Here is a 17,891-nt window from a genome sequence, read left to right as displayed (position 1 = left end):
GTATTAAGACAAGCATAGAGTCTAGATCATGTAAAGTAATTATCCCCTTCATCTCCACCTTGGTCTGGCCTCATCTGGAATACTGTGTACAGTTCTGGCCACCGCATTTTAAAAAAGACATTGAAAAACTAGAGCAAGTTCAGAGACGAGCTCACAGAAAGGTTAGTGGACTGCAAAGTATGTCCTGCAAGGAACGGTTAAAGGAAATGGGATTGTTTAACTTGCAAGAAAGAAGGTTAAGAGGAAACTTAATAACGGTTTACAAATATCTGAAGGGAAGTCAGTGTAGAGGGATCATCCTTTTTCTCATTTGCACATGGAAACATGAGAAGTAATGGAATGAAATTGAAAGGGAGGAGATACAGATTAGATATTAGAGAAACCTTTTTCACAGTGAGGATGATCAATGAGTGGAACAGACTGCCACGAGAGGTGGCGAGTTCTCCTTCAATGGAAGTCTTCAAACAGAGGCTGGACAGACATCTGTCTGAGATGGTTTAATGAATCCTGCATTGAGAAGGGGGCTGGACATGACGACCATTGAGGTCTCTTCTAAAGCTAACATTCTGTGATTCTATGATAGGAATGGACAGACCCTGGCTGTCATGACAACCCATCGGCGCCAAGCGATCACATTACAGGCACGCTGATGGGAGCGTGAAATGATGCAATCCCTGCTGGCATGTGGTAAATCCTAATGTTAGAGACTGACAACAGGATTTAACAGCAGCTGTCAAAGGCACATGATGGCTGATTAAATCAGCTGTCATGTACTAGGAAAGATGAAGGTTCGGCGTGCAAGCCACATCAAAGGCAGGGACATGTGTCCGATTCCCATCCGACAGCTCCAGAACCCAGTGAGGGTGTTGTCAAGTGAAGGACGAGCCCAACTCACAAACAGTCAAGTCATGTCTGAACAACTTGAGCTCCAGATTGGAGCATTGTACCCGGAGAAGTTTGTCTTGTGCATGGACTTTACATAAACAATCACTAAATAAGATGAATATGTTATATATTAGTGTGTTTTCATATAACACGAACAACCTATTTTTTTTTTTTTAATTTAAGCACTCATATAGCCATAACTTTACATTTTTTTCCCGACACAGCCATTTAAGGGCTTGTTTTTGGCTGGACAGGTTGTATGTAATGGAACTACTAGCACATATAATTAAAGTTGCATTGTATACTTTGTTTTTGTTCAAAGAGGGGGGAGGAGATTTACTGTATATTTTATGGAAGTCAACATGGATAATATCTGTAATATTGAAAAATGGACAACTGGCCTCAGGCCTTCATCATGGATATATTTCCTAAGAGCAAATACTCCATCCATAGGAAGATGATCTCAGATGATGACCCCTCTCATCACATTTGTAAATGACCCTGAGAGGAGCATTAAAATCAGCTGCAATGTATTTGTTCCTCCAGCACTCAAACACAGTGACCTGATTGTAAGGTGCTACTGTGTGAAAATGTTACAAGGATGAGTAATATATGGACTAAGCTTGAGTGTGTGACTGAGCTAACTCACCGCTTTGAAGAAACAGAAATACATCCAACCTGTTTATTTATTAAAAAGTACCAGATTTCTTCAATAACAGTATTGCATACATTCAATCCCTTATGGACGACATGTTTCAACACCACATGTGTCTTCCTCCAGGTGGACCACAGGGTCACACAGGGTTAATAGCAGGGTTAATGGAGTGCGTTACACCGCGGTCAACGCTACCATTAACCCTGTGTGAGCGCTGACCGGAGGGGAGTATGCGGGCGCCGGGCACTGACTGCGGGGAGGAAAGAGCGGCCATTTTCTTCCGGACTGTGCTCGTCGCTGATTGGCTGTGGCTGTTTTGCCGCGACCAATCAGCAACTTGGATTTCCATGACAGACAGATTCCGTGACCAATGAATATCTGTGACAGACAGAAAGACAGACAGACGGAAGTGACCCTTAGACAATTATATAGTAGATATATATATATATATATATATATATATATAGCGACTGCAGCCTTTTGTGCAAAACCAAGACAACCCCTTAAACATTGGTTCACTGCTGTAATACTCCTAAACCCAACTGAAAACCTGTGCTAGAACTGGAAACTCAAGAAATTATCAGAATATTTTTGTGGGGTGTTTTAGTCCAAAATAGTATCTTATTACCATGCCAATATTTATTAACCATTTAGGCCATGCAAGTCATCTTGTAAATAAACAACAACTGATCAAAGTAAGTGTCTCTAAATAAATAATCTTAATATAGTGTCCAAATAGTTCTGAAAGAGGGAAGGTTTTTTTTTAAATAAATGAACATACATTTTATTGCACATAAATAACAGACATAGATGCCTCAAAGAAAGGAATTATTTAAATCTGGAAATAGCGCAATGAAATATTACTTTGGGGCATAATGTAATCGGAGTGCAGGTGGGACGTGTCGGGGCCTCGACGCGCATTTCACTGCCTTGGCTTCATCTTGGTGACGCCTCCTGCGTTTTTAGCTTGCAGAATGCTTGAAGCATCGCTTGGAAAAGTGATTGACAGGTTGGTTACACAAGCATAGTGCTTGACAAGTGTAACCAACTTTTTACTATTGATGCTGCCTATGCAGCATCAATAGTAAAAGATAGAATGTTTAAAAAAATATAAAAAAAAAATATGGTTATTCTCACCTTCCGACAGTCCTTGATCTCCTCAGCAGTGCTCCCGGTACGTTCTGTTCCCAGGGATGCTTTGTGCAAAGGACCTTTGTGATGTCACAGTCGCATGACCGCGACATCATCCCAGGTGATTCGCGCATTGCATGCCTGGGAACGGAAGCCGCTGCGTGCACCACTTAGAGGTGGAAGGACTCTAGGGGGGGGCATCACAAGGTAAGTATATCACTATTTTTTATTTTAATTATTTAATTATTTAATAATTTGAGTCTCCTCTCCTGCAGACCCGGGTACCATCCGCACATGAAGCGCTCACTTTACGCATGGTGGGCATAGCCACATGCGTAAAGTGAGCGTTTCAATGCAATCCTATGGAGGCGGAATCGCAGCGATTCTGCAGAAATAATGAACATGCTGCGGATTTTACCGCTATATGATTCCGCAGCATGGGCACAGCAACTGCGGATTCCCATAGGATTGCATGGGAATGCGGTTTTTAAGCGTTTCCGCTGCGGCAAAAAAGCGGCAGAAACGCATTAAAAAACGCAACGTGGGCACGCAGCCTAAATGTGGTGTGAAATGTGGCATTGGCCAAGATTTCAACACATTAAAGAAATGCAACTTTTCTAAGAAGAATGGCTAAAAATTATGTTTCTAAAGCACACAGACCCTGGCGCAGAAAAGTTACACGATTTAAACTACGTAAAATGCAGTCAGAAAATTGGCCCATTTCTCAATCTCAATACATAGCTTTAGTTTAGACATGTGCTAAATTATGTCTCTTCAGAAATGTGGGTCAAAAATAGAATATTTCTAATCAAGACTAACTGTTACAATTAATAGTTGCTACAAGTCAGCCCCATTTCAATATAGCAAATATTTGACTCACCTTACTATTGGCTTATTTGACTTTGGGAATGTTATTTCTCGAACTGGCTTCAAATCCCATGTACTCCACAATCTATGAAAGGAAGTTATATATTCACTGCATTAGAAAATAAAGAAGAGGATCACATTGCTGCAGCCTGAGTACTACCATGATATAAGATACAGTAGGGTGTTTCCATCTGGGACATACATATTTAGTTTTTTAGAGGGTTATATGTACGCACCATCTTAAACCATCAGCAGTGTTGCCTTTAATTTTATTAACTACTCTAGATCGTCTTGGATGTTATTTTTAACGACATGGCATGATAATATCCTGTTGATAAATCCGTGATTTTATTGAAACAACAAACAGACTAGTAGGTGACTCATCGCTGCAATCAGGGTCTCTTCCCCAACATCGTGCTGCTCTCAAATTACAGAGGAAAAATCTGCTGACAGATTCACTTTAAGAATCATAGAATTCATAGAATCTACAATGTTATAAATAACCTTTTATCTTTATTCTGTGGGTCAATATAAAAAAATGTATAAAAACAATGTGGGGTCGATTCATCATAGCCAGAAAATAATGTAAAAGCTTTTAAATTGATCAACTTTTGGTGGTTTCGTGCCGGTTGCAATCCGTTCCACTGAAATAGGCAGAACTGCAGAGGAGCGTGTCGTGTGTGTGTCGCCCGTCAAATTAATCAAAAGTGAGTGCATTTTATACGGAAGAAATGTTACTTTAGTCTCTGACCGGAGTAGCATTTCCGTTGCAGTGCAGAGGCGCATGCCACTCGGAAGAGGCGTGAAATTCATTATGTTACGTGCACCTTTTAATTCAGTGATTTCTATGAAAACAAGACTGGCATAATGTGAGGGTGCATGATACATGTCTTGATGAATTAGCCCCAATGTTTTCTGCGTTGCCACATTTAAAGACCAACAATATTTCAGCATTCTGTCGACAGTCGTTTGAGAGCTTGTTTCCTTTGGGACAAGCTGAAGTTTAGGGTGAATTCAGACGTCCCCATGAAGCTGGATGCACCTGCTTGTGATGGCACAAACGGAGGTACAGTTGTGGCCAAAAGTATTGACACCCCTGCAATTCTGTCAGATAATACTCAGTTTCTTCCTGAAAATGATTGCAATCACAAATTCTTTGGTATTATTATCTTCATTTAATTTGTCTTAAATGAAAAAAAAACAAAAGAGAATGAAGCAAAAAGCAAAACATTGATCATTTCACACAAAACTCCCAAAATGGGCCAGACAAAAGTATTGGCACCCTCAGCCTAATAATTGGTTGCACAACCTTTAGCCAAAATAACTGCGACCAACCGCTTCCGGTAACCATCAATGAGTTTCTTACAATGCTCTGCTGGAATTTTAGCCCATTCTTCTTTGGCAAACTGCTCCAGGTCCCTGATATTTGAAGTGTGCCTTCTCCAAACTGCCATTTTTAGATCTCTCCACAGGTGTTCTATGGGATTCAGGTCTGGACTCATTGCTGGCCACCTTAAGGTACCTTCACACATAACGATATCCTTAACGATATCGTTGCTTTTTGTGACGTAGCAACGATATCGTTAAGGAAATCGTTATGTGTGACAGCGACCAACGATCAGGCCCCTGCTGGGAGATCGTTGGTCGCTGAACAAAGTCCAGAACTTTATTTCGTCGCTGGATCTCCCGTGGACATCGCTGGATCGGCGTTTTTGACACCGATCCAGCGATGTCTTCACTGGTAACCAGGGTAAACATCGGGTAACTAAGCGCAGGGCCGCGCTTAGTAACCCGATGTTTACCCTGGTTACCAGCGTAAAAGTAAAAAAAAACAAACACTACATACTTACCTACCGCTGTCTGTCCCCGGCGCTGTGCTCTGCACTCCTCCTGTACTGGCTGTGAGCGTCGGTCAGCCGGAAAGCAGAGCGGTGATGTCACCGCTCTGCTTTCCGGCCGCTGTGCTCACAGCCAGTACAGGAGGAGTGCAGAGAAGAAGAGCGCCGGGGACAGTCAGCGGTAGGTAAGTATGTACTGTTTTTTTTTTTTTTACTTTTACGCTGGTAACCAGGGTAAACATCGGGTTACTAAGCGCGGCCCTGCGCTTAGTTACCCGATGTTTACCCTGGTTACCCGGGGACTTCGGGATCGTTGGTCGCTGGAGAGCTGTCTGTGTGACAGCTCTCCAGCGACCAAACAGCGACGCTGCAGCGATCTGGATCGTTGTCGGTATCGCTGCAGCGTCGCTGAGTGTGAAGGGGCCTTTAGAAGTCTCCAGTGCTTTCTCTCAAACCATTTTCTAGTGCTTTTTGAAGTGTGTTTTGGGTCATTGTCCTGCTGGAAGACCCATGACCTCTGAGGGAGACCCAGCTTTCTCACACTGGGCCCTACATTATGCTGCAAAATTTGTTGGTAGTCTCCAGACTTCATAATGCCATGCACACGGTTAAGCAGTCCAGTGCCAGAGGCAGCAAAGCAACCCCAAAAACATCAGGGAACCTCCGCCATGGTTGACTGTAGGGACCGTGTTCTTTTCTTTGAATGCCTCTTTTTTCTCCTGTAAACTCTATGATGATGCCTTTGCCCCAAAAGCTCTACTTTTGTCTCATCTGACCAGAGAACATTCTTCCAAAACGTTTTAGGCTTTTTCAGGTAAGTTTTGGCAAACTCCAGCCTGGCTTTTTTATGTCTCGGGGTAAGAAGTGGGGTCTTCCTGGGTCTCCTACCATACAGTCCCTTTTCATTCAGACGCCAACAGATCTGAATGACCTCCAAAGACCTGAATGTTCCTGTGTCTACCGTGCACAGTGTCATCAAGAAGTTTAAAACCCATGGCACTGTGGCTAACCTCCCTAGATGTGGACAGAAAAGAAAAATTGCCAAGAGATTTCAACGCAAGATTTTGCGGATGTTGGATAAAGAACCTCGACTAACATCCAAACAAGTTCAAGCTGCCCTGCAGTCTGAGGGTACAACAGTGTCAACCCGTACTATTCAGAATGCGGAAGTACGGGTTGACACTGTTGTACCCTCAGACTGCAGGGCAGCTTGAACTTGTTTGGATGTTAGTCGAGGTTCTTTATCCAACATCCGCAAAATCTTGCGTTGAAATCTCTTGGCAATTTTTCTTTTCTGTCCACATCTAGGGAGGTTAGCCACAGTGCCATGGGTTTTAAACTTCTTGATGACACTGTGCACGGTAGACACAGGAACATTCAGGTCTTAGGAGATGGACTTGTAGCCTTGAGATTGCTCATGCTTCCTCACAATTTGGTTTCTCAAGTCTTCAGACAGTTCTTTGGTCTTCTTTCTTTTCTCCATGCTCAATGTGGTACACACAAGGACACCAGACAGAGGTTGAGTCAAGTTTAATCCATGTCAACTGGCTGCAAGTGTGATTTAGTTATTGCCAACACCTGTTAGGTGCCACAGGTAAGTTACAGGTGCTGTTAATTACACAAATTAGAGAAGCATCACATGATTTTTTGAACAGTGCCAATACTTTTGTCCACCCCCTTTTTTATGTTTGGTGTGGAATTATATCAAATTTGGCTTTAGGACAATTCTTTTTGTGTTTTTTTTTTCATTTTGGACAAATTAAATGAAGATAATAATAACAAAGAATTTGTGTTTTCAATCATTTTCAGGAAGAAACTGAGTATTATCTGACAGAATTGCAGGGGTGTCAATACTTTTGGCCACAACTGTATATGACGGAGAATTTCCTACTTCTTTTCACCAGAAATATTTTAACGCTCAGTGGAACGAAAACTTCATATGTATGGGGGAAGTGAACCGAAGATGCACACATACTTTCCGTTACTGCAATCTATACTACTGTGAACCAAAGGTAAAAGACAGTGTAATAGTCATTAGTATGGTCCCTGCAAACTGTGGTCAATTTTGGCAGTACTGGAGTACCAAAGCACTAAAAAAAGGAGAATTAAGTTTGATACCCTCCATATACCGTATATACTCGAGTATAAGCCGACCCGAGTATAAGCCGACCCCCCTAATTTTGCCACAAAAAACTGGGAAAACTTATTGACTCGAGTATAAGCCTAGGGTGGAAATGCAGCATTTACCGGTGAATTTCAAAAATAAAAATAGATCATTATTTCCCCATAGCTGTGCCATATAGTGCTCTACACCATTCATATTTCCCCATAGCTGTGCCCCATATAGTGCTCTGCACCGTTCACTGTGCCCCCTAGCTGTGCCATATACAGTGCTCTGCACCGTTCACTGTGCCCCATAGCTGTGCCATATACGGTGCTCTGCACCGTTCATTGTGCCCCCTAGCTGTGCCTTATACGGTGCTCTGCACCGTTCATTGTGCCCCCTAGCTGTGCCATATACGGTGCTCTGCACCGTTCACTGTGCCCCCTAGCTGTGCCTTATACGGTGCTCTGCACCGTTCATTGTGCCCCCTAGCTGTGCCTTATACGGTGCTCTGCACCGTTCATTGTGCCCCCTAGCTGTGCCTTATACGGTGCTCTGCACCGTTCACTGTGCCCCATAGATGCTCCACATTAATCTGTGCTGCCGCTGCTACTGCTGCAATAAAAAACAAACAAACACATACTCACCTCCCTTGATTGCAGCTCCCAGCGTCTCGTTCCGGCGCCTCCATCTTCCCGGCGTCTCTGCTCTGACTGATCAGGCAGAGGGCGCCGCGCACACTATATGCGTCATCGCGCCCTCTGCCTGATCAGTCAGAGAGCGCAGACGCCGGGAAGATGGAGGCGCCGGCCGGGAAGATGGATCGGCGCCCGGCGGCTGGAACGAGGACAGGTGAATATGCTATACTCACCTAGTCCTGGCGATCCTCGCGCTGTCCCCTCCTGTCTTCGGTGCCGCAGCTTCTTTCTCTATCAGCGGTCACCGGCACCGCTGATTAGAGAAATGAATACGTGGCTCCGCCCCTATGGGAGGTGGAGCCGCTTATTCATTTCTGTAATGAGCGGTCCCACGTGACCGCTGAAGAGAGGAAGAAGCTGCAGCGCCGAAGCCCGTGGGACGGCAGGGACAGCGCGAGGATCGCTGGGACTAGGTAAGTATACCCCAGCGCCCTCAGCCCCTCACCTGCCGACCCCACCGCTACCGTGACTCGAGTATAAGCCGAGGGGGGCACTTTCAGCCCTAAAATTTGGGCTGAAAATCTCGGCTTATACTCGAGTATATACGGTATACCTTGTTATAATTAATTGTACGTATATAGCAGTAGTGCTGGATAATGTGCTAAGACTTTGTGAGGCTTGATGTTTTGTGTTTTTTCTTTTATAGATGAGCAGTTAAAGACCCTTTAGTTATATTTTCTTAAGGATGGTTATCATAATATAGGTCTGTGTGATTTCCACTTGATATTGGAGGGAATTTATTAAAACTGGCATTTTATATGTTACTAGAATTCCACATAAAAGAGGAGCTACATGCCACAATTTTTTAAGGAGGATATGCCTCTTAGGCCAGGGTCACACTTGCGAGTGCAATGCGAGAAACTCGCGCCAGTATCTTGTCTAAATACCAGGCACTGCCGCCGACACTTGCGACTGAAGCATGCAGCTGCATAGAAATACATACAGCTGCATGCTCCGGTCCCAAGTGTCGGAGGCAGTGCCGGGTATGGAGGCGAGAGACTTGCGCGAGTTTCTCACATTGCACTCACAAGTGTGACCCTGGACTTATCACATCTATGCTTCTCTCCGAGCCAGAAAAGCTAATCTACACCTGCTACAAGCTGGCATACTTCATGTTCTTGCATGACTATTAACCCCTTCATGACCAGGGGATTTTTCATTTTTCCGTGTTCGTTTTTCGCTCCCCTCCTTCCCAGAGCCATAACTTTTTTATTTTTCCGTCAATTTGGCCATGTGAGGGCTTATTTTTTGCGGGACGAGTTGTACTTTTGAACGACATCATTGGTTTTAGCATGTCGTGTACTAGAAAACGGGAAAAAAATTCCAAGTGCGGTGAAATTGCAAAAAAAGTGCAATCCCACATTGGTTTTTTGTTTGGCTTTTTTGCTAGGTTCACTAAATGCTAAAAATGACCTGCCATTATGATTCTCCAGGTCATTACGAGTTCATAGACACCAAACATGACTAGGTTATTTTTTATCTAAGTGGTGAAAAAAAATTCCAAACTTTGCTAAAAAAAAAAAAAAAAAAATTGCGCCATTTTCCGATACTCGTAGCGTCTCCATTTTTCGTGATCTGGGGTCGGTTGAGGGCTTATTTTTTGCGTGCCGAGATGACGTTTTTAATGATAGCATTTCGGTGCAGATACATTCTTTTGATCGCCCGTTATTGCATTTTAATGCAATGTCGCGGCGACCAAAAAAACGTAATTCTGGCGTTTCGAGTTTTTTTCCCGCTACGCTGTTTAGCGATCAGGTTAATACTTTTTTTTATTTGATAGATCGGGCAATTCTGAGCGCGGCGATACCAAATATGCGTAGATTTGATATTTTTTTTATTGATTTATTTTGATTGGGGCGAAAGGGGGGTGATTTAAACTTTTATGTTTTTTTTATTTTTTTCACATTTTTTTAAACTTTTTTTTTTAACTTTTGCCATGCTTCAATAGCCTCCATGAGAGGCTAGAAGCAGGCACAAGCCGATCGGCTCTGCTACATAGCAGCGATCTGCTGATCGCTGCTATGTAGCAGAATTGCACGTGTGCTGTGAGCGCCGACCACAGGGTGGCGCTCACAGCGACGGGCAATTAGTAACCATAGAGGTCTCAAGGACCTCTATGGCTACAATGGAGACGCATCGCCGACCCCCGGACATGTGACGGGGGTCGGCGATGACGTCATTTCCGGCCGCCCGGCCGGAAGCGGTAGTTAAATGCCGCTGTCTGCGTTTGACAGCGGCATTTAACTAGTTAATAGGTGCGGGCAGATCGCGATTCTGCCCGCGCCTATTACGGGCACATGTCAGCTGTTCAAAACAGCTGACATGTCCCGGCTTTGGTGCGGGCTCACCGCGGAGCCCTGCATCAAAGCAGGGGAGCCGGCATCGGACGGTATAGTACGTCCGATGCCGGTAAGGGGTTAAGGAACCTGTCAGTCGGCTTGTAGCCCCACCCATTTCATTAAACTCCACCCACTTCAAATAAAGCTTAATAGGCAATAAGGAGATTTTTGGGGGCACAAGGTAAAATATAGCCTAGTTTAACACTTACCGTATATACTCGAGTATAAGCCGAGATTTTCAGCGCATTTTTTTGGTCTGAAAGTCCCCTTCTCGGCTTATACTCGAGTCATACCCAGGGGTCGGCAGGGGAGGGGAGTTTAATAACACTCACCTGCTCCTGCTGCGGTCCCTGCAGGTCCTTGGTCCTCCCGGCGCCACAGCTTCTTCCTGTATTGAGCGGTCTCATGGTACCGCTCATTACAGTAATGAATATGGACCCTACTCCACTCCGATAGGGGTGGAGCGGCATATTCATTACTGTAATGAGCGGTAACGGTGACCGCTCACTACAGGAAGAAGCTGCGGTGCCAAAGAACCAGGGACCGCGCCAGGAGCAAGTGAGTATAATGGGGAGGGGGAGCGCTGTGTGATATTCACCTCTCCTTGTTCTGGGCGCGGCTCCGTCTTCAGCGTCTTCTGCTGTGACACTCAGGTCAGAGGGCGCGATGATGTATTAGTGTGCGTGCCCTCTGCCTGAGCGTCAGTGCAGAAGTCGCTGAAGACGGAGCAGCACCCGGAACGAGGAGAGGTGAAAATTGAAAGTGCCGGGGGCCTGAGTGACGAGAGGGGAGTATGTGATTTTTTTGATTTTTTTTTATCGCAGCAACAGCATATGTGGCAAATATCTTTATGGAGCATCTTATGGGGCCATATTCAACGTTTGTGCAGCACTGTATGGGGCAAATATCTTTATGGAGCATCTTATGGGGCCATAATCAACATTTGTGAAGCACTATAATGGGGCAAATGTGTCTGTATGGAGCATCTTATGGGGCCATAATCAACGTTTGTGCAGCACTGTGTGGGGCAAATATCTTTATGGAGCAGCTTATGGGGCCATAATCAACATTTGTGCAGCATTATATTGGGCAAATGTCTCTATGGAGCATCTTATGGGGCCATAATCAACATTTGTGCAGCATTATATTGTGCAAATGTCTCTATTGAGCATCTTATGGGGCCATAATCAACATTTGTGCAGCATTATATGGGGCAAATGTGTCTATGGAGCATCTTATGGGGACATTATTAACCTTTATGCAGGATTATATAGGGCATATTTTGTATGGAGCATCTTATGGGGCCCATTATGAACTGTATGGAGCATTATATGGGGCTCCTGATTCAATATGGGTATTCAAAAACACTTAACCTATTGATTTCTCAATTAATTTTACTTTTATTGGTATCTATTTTTCTTTTGAAATTTACCAGTAGCTGCTGCATTTCCCACCCTAGGCTTATACTCGAGTCATTAAGTTTTCCCAGTTTTTTGTGGCAAAATTAGGGGGGTCGGCTTATACTCGGGTCGGCTTATACTCGAGCATATACAGTATTATTATTCATCTGCAAGGATTCTGTTCCATTTATTTGATCTCTAATTTATTCTTTCACCATTATAAGCGAATTTGCTTACTGTCATCAAAGTACCAATGCTGTTATGATCAGGTGGCCTTGGAGCAGCATTAAATGACCTTCGCTGGAGAAGTGGTAACTTTACTGACAGCAACCCCTGATCCTATCACCGCAACTAGAAGTAGCCGTGGGGTGTGCCTAACCAGACCTAAACACCTCGACACAGCCTAAGGACTAAATATCCCTAAAGATGGAAATAGGAAAACTCTCTTGCCTCAGAGTAGACCCCCAAAGGATAGGTAGCCCCCCAGAAATAATGACTGAGTAGGAGGGAAAAAGACACACGCAGACAGAAAACAGGGATAAGCAAAGGAGGCCACTTCTACCTAGATAGGAAAGGATAGTACAGGATACTATGCGGTCAGCATAAAACACTACAAAATATCCACAGCAGAAAAATACAAAAACTCCACCACCTAACTAAAGATGTGGAGAGTATATCTGCGACTCCAGCGAGTCCAACTAGACTGCGAAAAACAACAGGCACAGTCTAGCAGGAACAAAATAGAAACAAGATAAGCACAGAAAATAAACACACAGCAGTGTGTCTAAAAAAAATGAAGAAAACACTTATCTTAGCTGAATTGGCAGCAAGCAGGAGGGGCCAGGCAGAGGACCAACACTTCCAAAGGAACATTGACTACTGGCAAGGACTAATGAGTCCTGCACCGCTAAATACCCCAGTCCGAATTGCAATTAGCAGAAACACTTGTCCAAGACTGCTGCTCAGGAATAACTGCATTACCATCAACAACCACCGGAGGGAGCCCAAGAGCAGAATTCACAACACAATGCTTTATTCATTTAAACCATATTTAATACGTTATTTTGCCATTAAATATATTAGCAATCATGACACTATTGGCCCAATACATCAAGGTGTTTGACTTTTTGCAATTTCATGCCAGTTTTTGCCCACACCGCCAAAGTGGGACAGGGTTTGACGAAGCCTGCCTGATAAATTCATCAAAAGTTGTGAAATAACATACACCAGAAATAATATTCCAGTCAATGACTGGAACAACTGTACGAGTGGTGGAGGTGATGGTCTGCTCACTGACACTTTAAGGGGTTAAATGTGTTTTATATGCAATGTATGTTGCTGAGGATAGAACCCTCTAGGGCTGCAGTGTAGCCTGTTATGAAGGCAATCCAGTAACACAGTGTGCCAGTAATCAGAGCACATACAGTGATCTGACAAAAACCCAAAAACAATAGAACGAGCTCTGAGACGTGGAATCTCTGTAGACCGCAATACCTGAACCTATCCTACACACAACTAAAGGCAGCTGTGGATTGCGCCTGAAACTACCTATGCAACTCGGCACAGCCTGAGGAACTGACTAGCCTGAAGATAGAAATACAAGCTTGACTTGCCTCAGAGAAATACCCCAAAGGAAAAGGCAGCCCCCCACATATAATGACTGTTAGCAAGATGAAAAGACAAAACGTAGGGATGAAATAGATTCAGCAAAGTGAGGCCCGATATTCTAGATAGAGCGAGGATAGCAAAGAGAACTTTGCAGTCTACAAAAAACCCTAAAGCAAAAAACCACGCAAAGGGGGCAAAAAGACCCACCGTGCCGAACTAACGGCACGGCGGTACACCCTTTGCGTCTCAGAGCTTCCAGCAAAAACGAATAGACAAGCTGGACAGAAAAAACAGCAACAAAAGCAAAGAAGCACTTATCTAAGCAGAGCAGCAGGCCACAGGAAAGATCCAGAAGCTCAGATCCAACACTGGAACATTGACAAGGAGCAAGGAAGACAGAATCAGGTGGAGTTAAATAACAAGGCAGCCAACGAGCTCACCAGAACACCTGAGGGAGGAAGCCCAGAAGCTGCAGTACCACTTGTGACCACAGGAGTGAATTCAGCCACAGAATTCACAACAGTACCCCCCCCTTGAGGAGGGGTCACCGAACCCTCACCAGAGCCCCCAGGCCGACCAGGATGAGCCACATGAAAGGCACGAACAAGATCTGGAGCATGGACATCAGAGGCAAAAACCCAGGAATTATCTTCCTGAGCATAACCCTTCCATTTAACCAGATACTGGAGTTTCCGTCTAGAGACACGAGAATCCAAAATTTTCTCCACAATATACTCCAATTCCCCCTCCACCAAAACAGGGGCAGGAGGCTCAACAGATGGAACCATAGGTGCCACGTATCTCCGCAACAACGACCTATGGAATACATTATGTATGGAAAAGGAGTCCGGGAGGGTCAGACGAAAGGACACAGGATTGAGAATCTCAGAAATCCTATACGGACCAATAAAACGAGGTTTAAATTTAGGAGAGGAAACCTTCATAGGAATATGACGAGAAGATAACCAAACCAGATCCCCAACACGAAGTCGGGGACCCACACGGCGTCTGCGATTAGCGAAAAGTTGAGCCTTCTCCTGGGACAAGGTCAAATTGTCCACTACCTGAGTCCAGATCTGCTGCAACCTGTCCACCACAGAATCCACACCAGGACAGTCCGAAGACTCAACCTGTCCTGAAGAGAAACGAGGATGGAACCCAGAATTGCAGAAAAATGGAGAGACCAAGGTAGCCGAGCTGGCCCGATTATTAAGGGCGAACTCAGCCAACGGCAAAAAGGACACCCAATCATCCTGGTCTGCAGAAACAAAACATCTCAGATATGTTTCCAAGGTCTGATTGGTTCGTTCGGTCTGGCCATTAGTCTGAGGATGGAAAGCCGAGGAAAAAGATAGGTCAATGCCCATCCTACCACAAAAGGCTCGCCAGAACCTTGAAACAAACTGGGAACCTCTGTCAGAAACAATATTCTCAGGAATGCCATGCAAACGAACCACATGCTGGAAGAACAAAGGCACCAAATCAGAGGAGGAAGGCAATTTAACCAAGGGCACCAGATGGACCATTTTAGAAAAGCGATCACAGACCACCCAAATGACTGACATCTTTTGAGAAACGGGAAGGTCAGAAATGAAATCCATCGAAATATGTGTCCATGGCCTCTTCGGGACCGGCAAGGGCAAAAGCAACCCACTGGCACGTGAACAGCAGGGCTTAGCCCTAGCACAAATCCCACAGGACTGCACAAAAGTACGTACATCCCGTGACAGAGATGGCCACCAGAAGGATCTAGCCACTAACTCTCTGGTACCAAAGATTCCTGGATGACCAGCCAACACCGAACAATGAAGTTCAGAGATAACTTTACTAGTCCACCTAACAGGGACGAACAGTTTCTCGGCCGGACAACGATCAGGTTTATTAGCCTGAAATTTTTGCAACACTCGCCGCAAATCAGGGGAGATGGCAGATACAATGACTCCTTCCTTGAGGATACTCGCCGGCTCAGATAAACCCGGAGAGTCTGGCACAAAACTCCTAGACAGAGCATCCGCCTTCACATTTTTAGAGCCCGGAAGGTACGAAATCACAAAATCGAAGCGAGCAAAAAATAACGACCAACGGGCCTGTCTAGGATTCAAGCGCTTGGCAGACTCGAGATAAGTAAGGTTCTTATGATCAGTCAATACCACCACGCGATGCTTAGCTCCTTCAAGCCAATGACGCCACTCCTCGAATGCCCACTTCATGGCCAGCAACTCTCGGTTGCCCACATCATAATTACGCTCAGCAGCAGAAAACTTCCTGGAAAAGAACGCACATGGTTTCAACACTGAGCAACCAGAACCTCTCTGTGACAAAACCGCCCCTGCTCCAATCTCAGAAGCATCAACCTCGACCTGGAACGGAAGAGAAACATCTGGTTGACACAACACAGGGGCAGAACAAAAACGACGCTTCAATTCCTGAAAAGCTTCCACAGCAGCAGAAGACCAATTAACCAAATCAGCACCCTTCTTGGTCAAATCGGTCAATGGTTTGGCAATGCTAGAAAAATTACAGATGAAGCGACGATAAAAATTAGCAAAGCCCAGGAACTTTTGCAGACTTTTCAGAGATGTCGGCTGAGTCCAATCCTGGATGGCTTGGACCTTAACCGGATCCATCTCGATAGTAGAAGGGGAAAAGATGAACCCCGAAAATGAAACTTTCTGCACACCGAAGAGACACTTAGATCCCTTCACAAACAAAGAATTAGCACGCAGGACCTGGAAAACCATTCTGACCTGCTTCACATGAGACTCCCAATCATCTGAGAAGATCAAAATGTCATCCAAGTAAACAATCAGGAATTTATCCAGATACTCACGGAAGATGTCGTGCATAAAAGACTGAAAAACAGATGGAGCATTGGCAAGTCCGAACGGCATCACTAGATACTCAAAATGACCCTCGGGCGTATTAAATGCCGTTTTCCATTCATCTCCTTGCCTGATTCTCACCAGATTATACGCACCACGAAGATCTATCTTAGTGAACCAACTAGCCCCCTTAATCCGAGCAAACAAGTCAGATAACAATGGCAAGGGATACTGAAACTTAACAGTGATCTTATTAAGAAGGCGGTAATCAATACACGGTCTCAGCGAACCATCCTTCTTGGCTACAAAAAAGAACCCTGCTCCCAGTGGTGATGACGATGGGCGAATATGTCCCTTCTCCAGGGATTCCTTCACATAACTGCGCATAGCGGTGTGTTCAGGCACGGATAAATTAAATAAACGACCTTTAGGGAATTTATTACCAGGAATCAAATTGATAGCACAATCACAATCCCTATGCGGAGGTAGGGCATCGGACTTGGGCTCTTCAAATACATCCTGATAATCAGACAAGAACTCTGGGACCTCAGAAGGAGTGGATGACGAAATAGACAAAAATGGAACATCACCATGTACCCCCTGACAACCCCAGCTGGATACCGACATAGAGTTCCAATCCAATACTGGATTATGGGTTTGTAGCCATGGCAACCCCAACACGACCACATCATGCAGATTATGTAGCACCAGAAAGCGAATAACTTCCTGATGTGCAGGAGCCATGCACATGGTCAGCTGGGCCCAGTACTGAGGTTTATTCTTGGCCAAAGGTGTAGCATCAATTCCTCTCAACGGAATAGGACACCGCAAAGGCTCCAAGAAAAACCCACAACGTTTAGCATAATCCAAATCCATCAGATTCAGGGCAGCGCCTGAATCCACAAACGCCATGACAGAATACGATGACAAAGAGCATAACAAGGTAATGGACAGAAGGAATTTGGATTGTACAGTACCAATGACGGCAGACCTATCGAACCGCTTAGTGCGCTTAGGACAATCAGAAATAGCATGTGTGGAATCACCACAGTAGAAACACAGACCATTCAGACGTCTGTGTTCTTGCCGTTCAACTCTGGTCATAGTCCTATCGCACTGCATAGGCTCAGGTTTAATCTCAGACAATACCGCCAGATGGTGCACAGATTTACGCTCGCGCAAGCGACGACCGATCTGAATGGCCAAAGACATAGACTCATTCAAACCAGCAGTCATAGGAAAACCCACCATGACATCCTTAAGAGCCTCAGAGAGACCCTTTCTGAACAAAGCTGCCAGCGCAGATTCATTCCACAGAGTGAGTACCAACCACTTCCTAAATTTCTGACAATATACTTCTATATCATCCTGACCCTGGCACAAAGCCAGCAAATTTTTCTCAGCCTGATCCACTGAATTAGGCTCATCGTACAGCAATCCGAGCGCCAGGAAAAACGCATCGACACCACTCAATGCAGGGTCTCCTGGCGCAAGAGAAAATGCCCAGTCCTGAGGGTCGCCGCGCAAAAAAGAAATAATAATCA

General features: G+C 44.8%; 1 protein-coding gene across 2 annotated transcripts in view; it reads right to left on the bottom strand.

The window, feature by feature from the left end:
• Positions 1 to 17,891, bottom strand: part of LYST (lysosomal trafficking regulator) — a 604,516-nt gene that overhangs the window by 12,599 nt on the left and 574,026 nt on the right. The window contains exon 51 of one of the 2 annotated variants that reach the window (XM_069769439.1): positions 3,552 to 3,623. The exons of the other annotated variant lie outside the window; for it this stretch is intronic. Coding sequence (XP_069625540.1) covers positions 3,552 to 3,623 — 72 coding nt within the window. The remainder of the gene's footprint in view (positions 1 to 3,551; positions 3,624 to 17,891) is intronic. 2 annotated transcript variants of the gene reach the window in all.

Source organism: Ranitomeya imitator, chromosome 5, assembly GCF_032444005.1.
Source record: "Ranitomeya imitator isolate aRanImi1 chromosome 5, aRanImi1.pri, whole genome shotgun sequence".
Lineage (NCBI taxonomy): Eukaryota > Metazoa > Chordata > Amphibia > Anura > Dendrobatidae > Ranitomeya > Ranitomeya imitator.
Note: the sequence above shows the minus strand (reverse complement) of the source record. Positions and strands in the feature narration are given on the sequence as shown.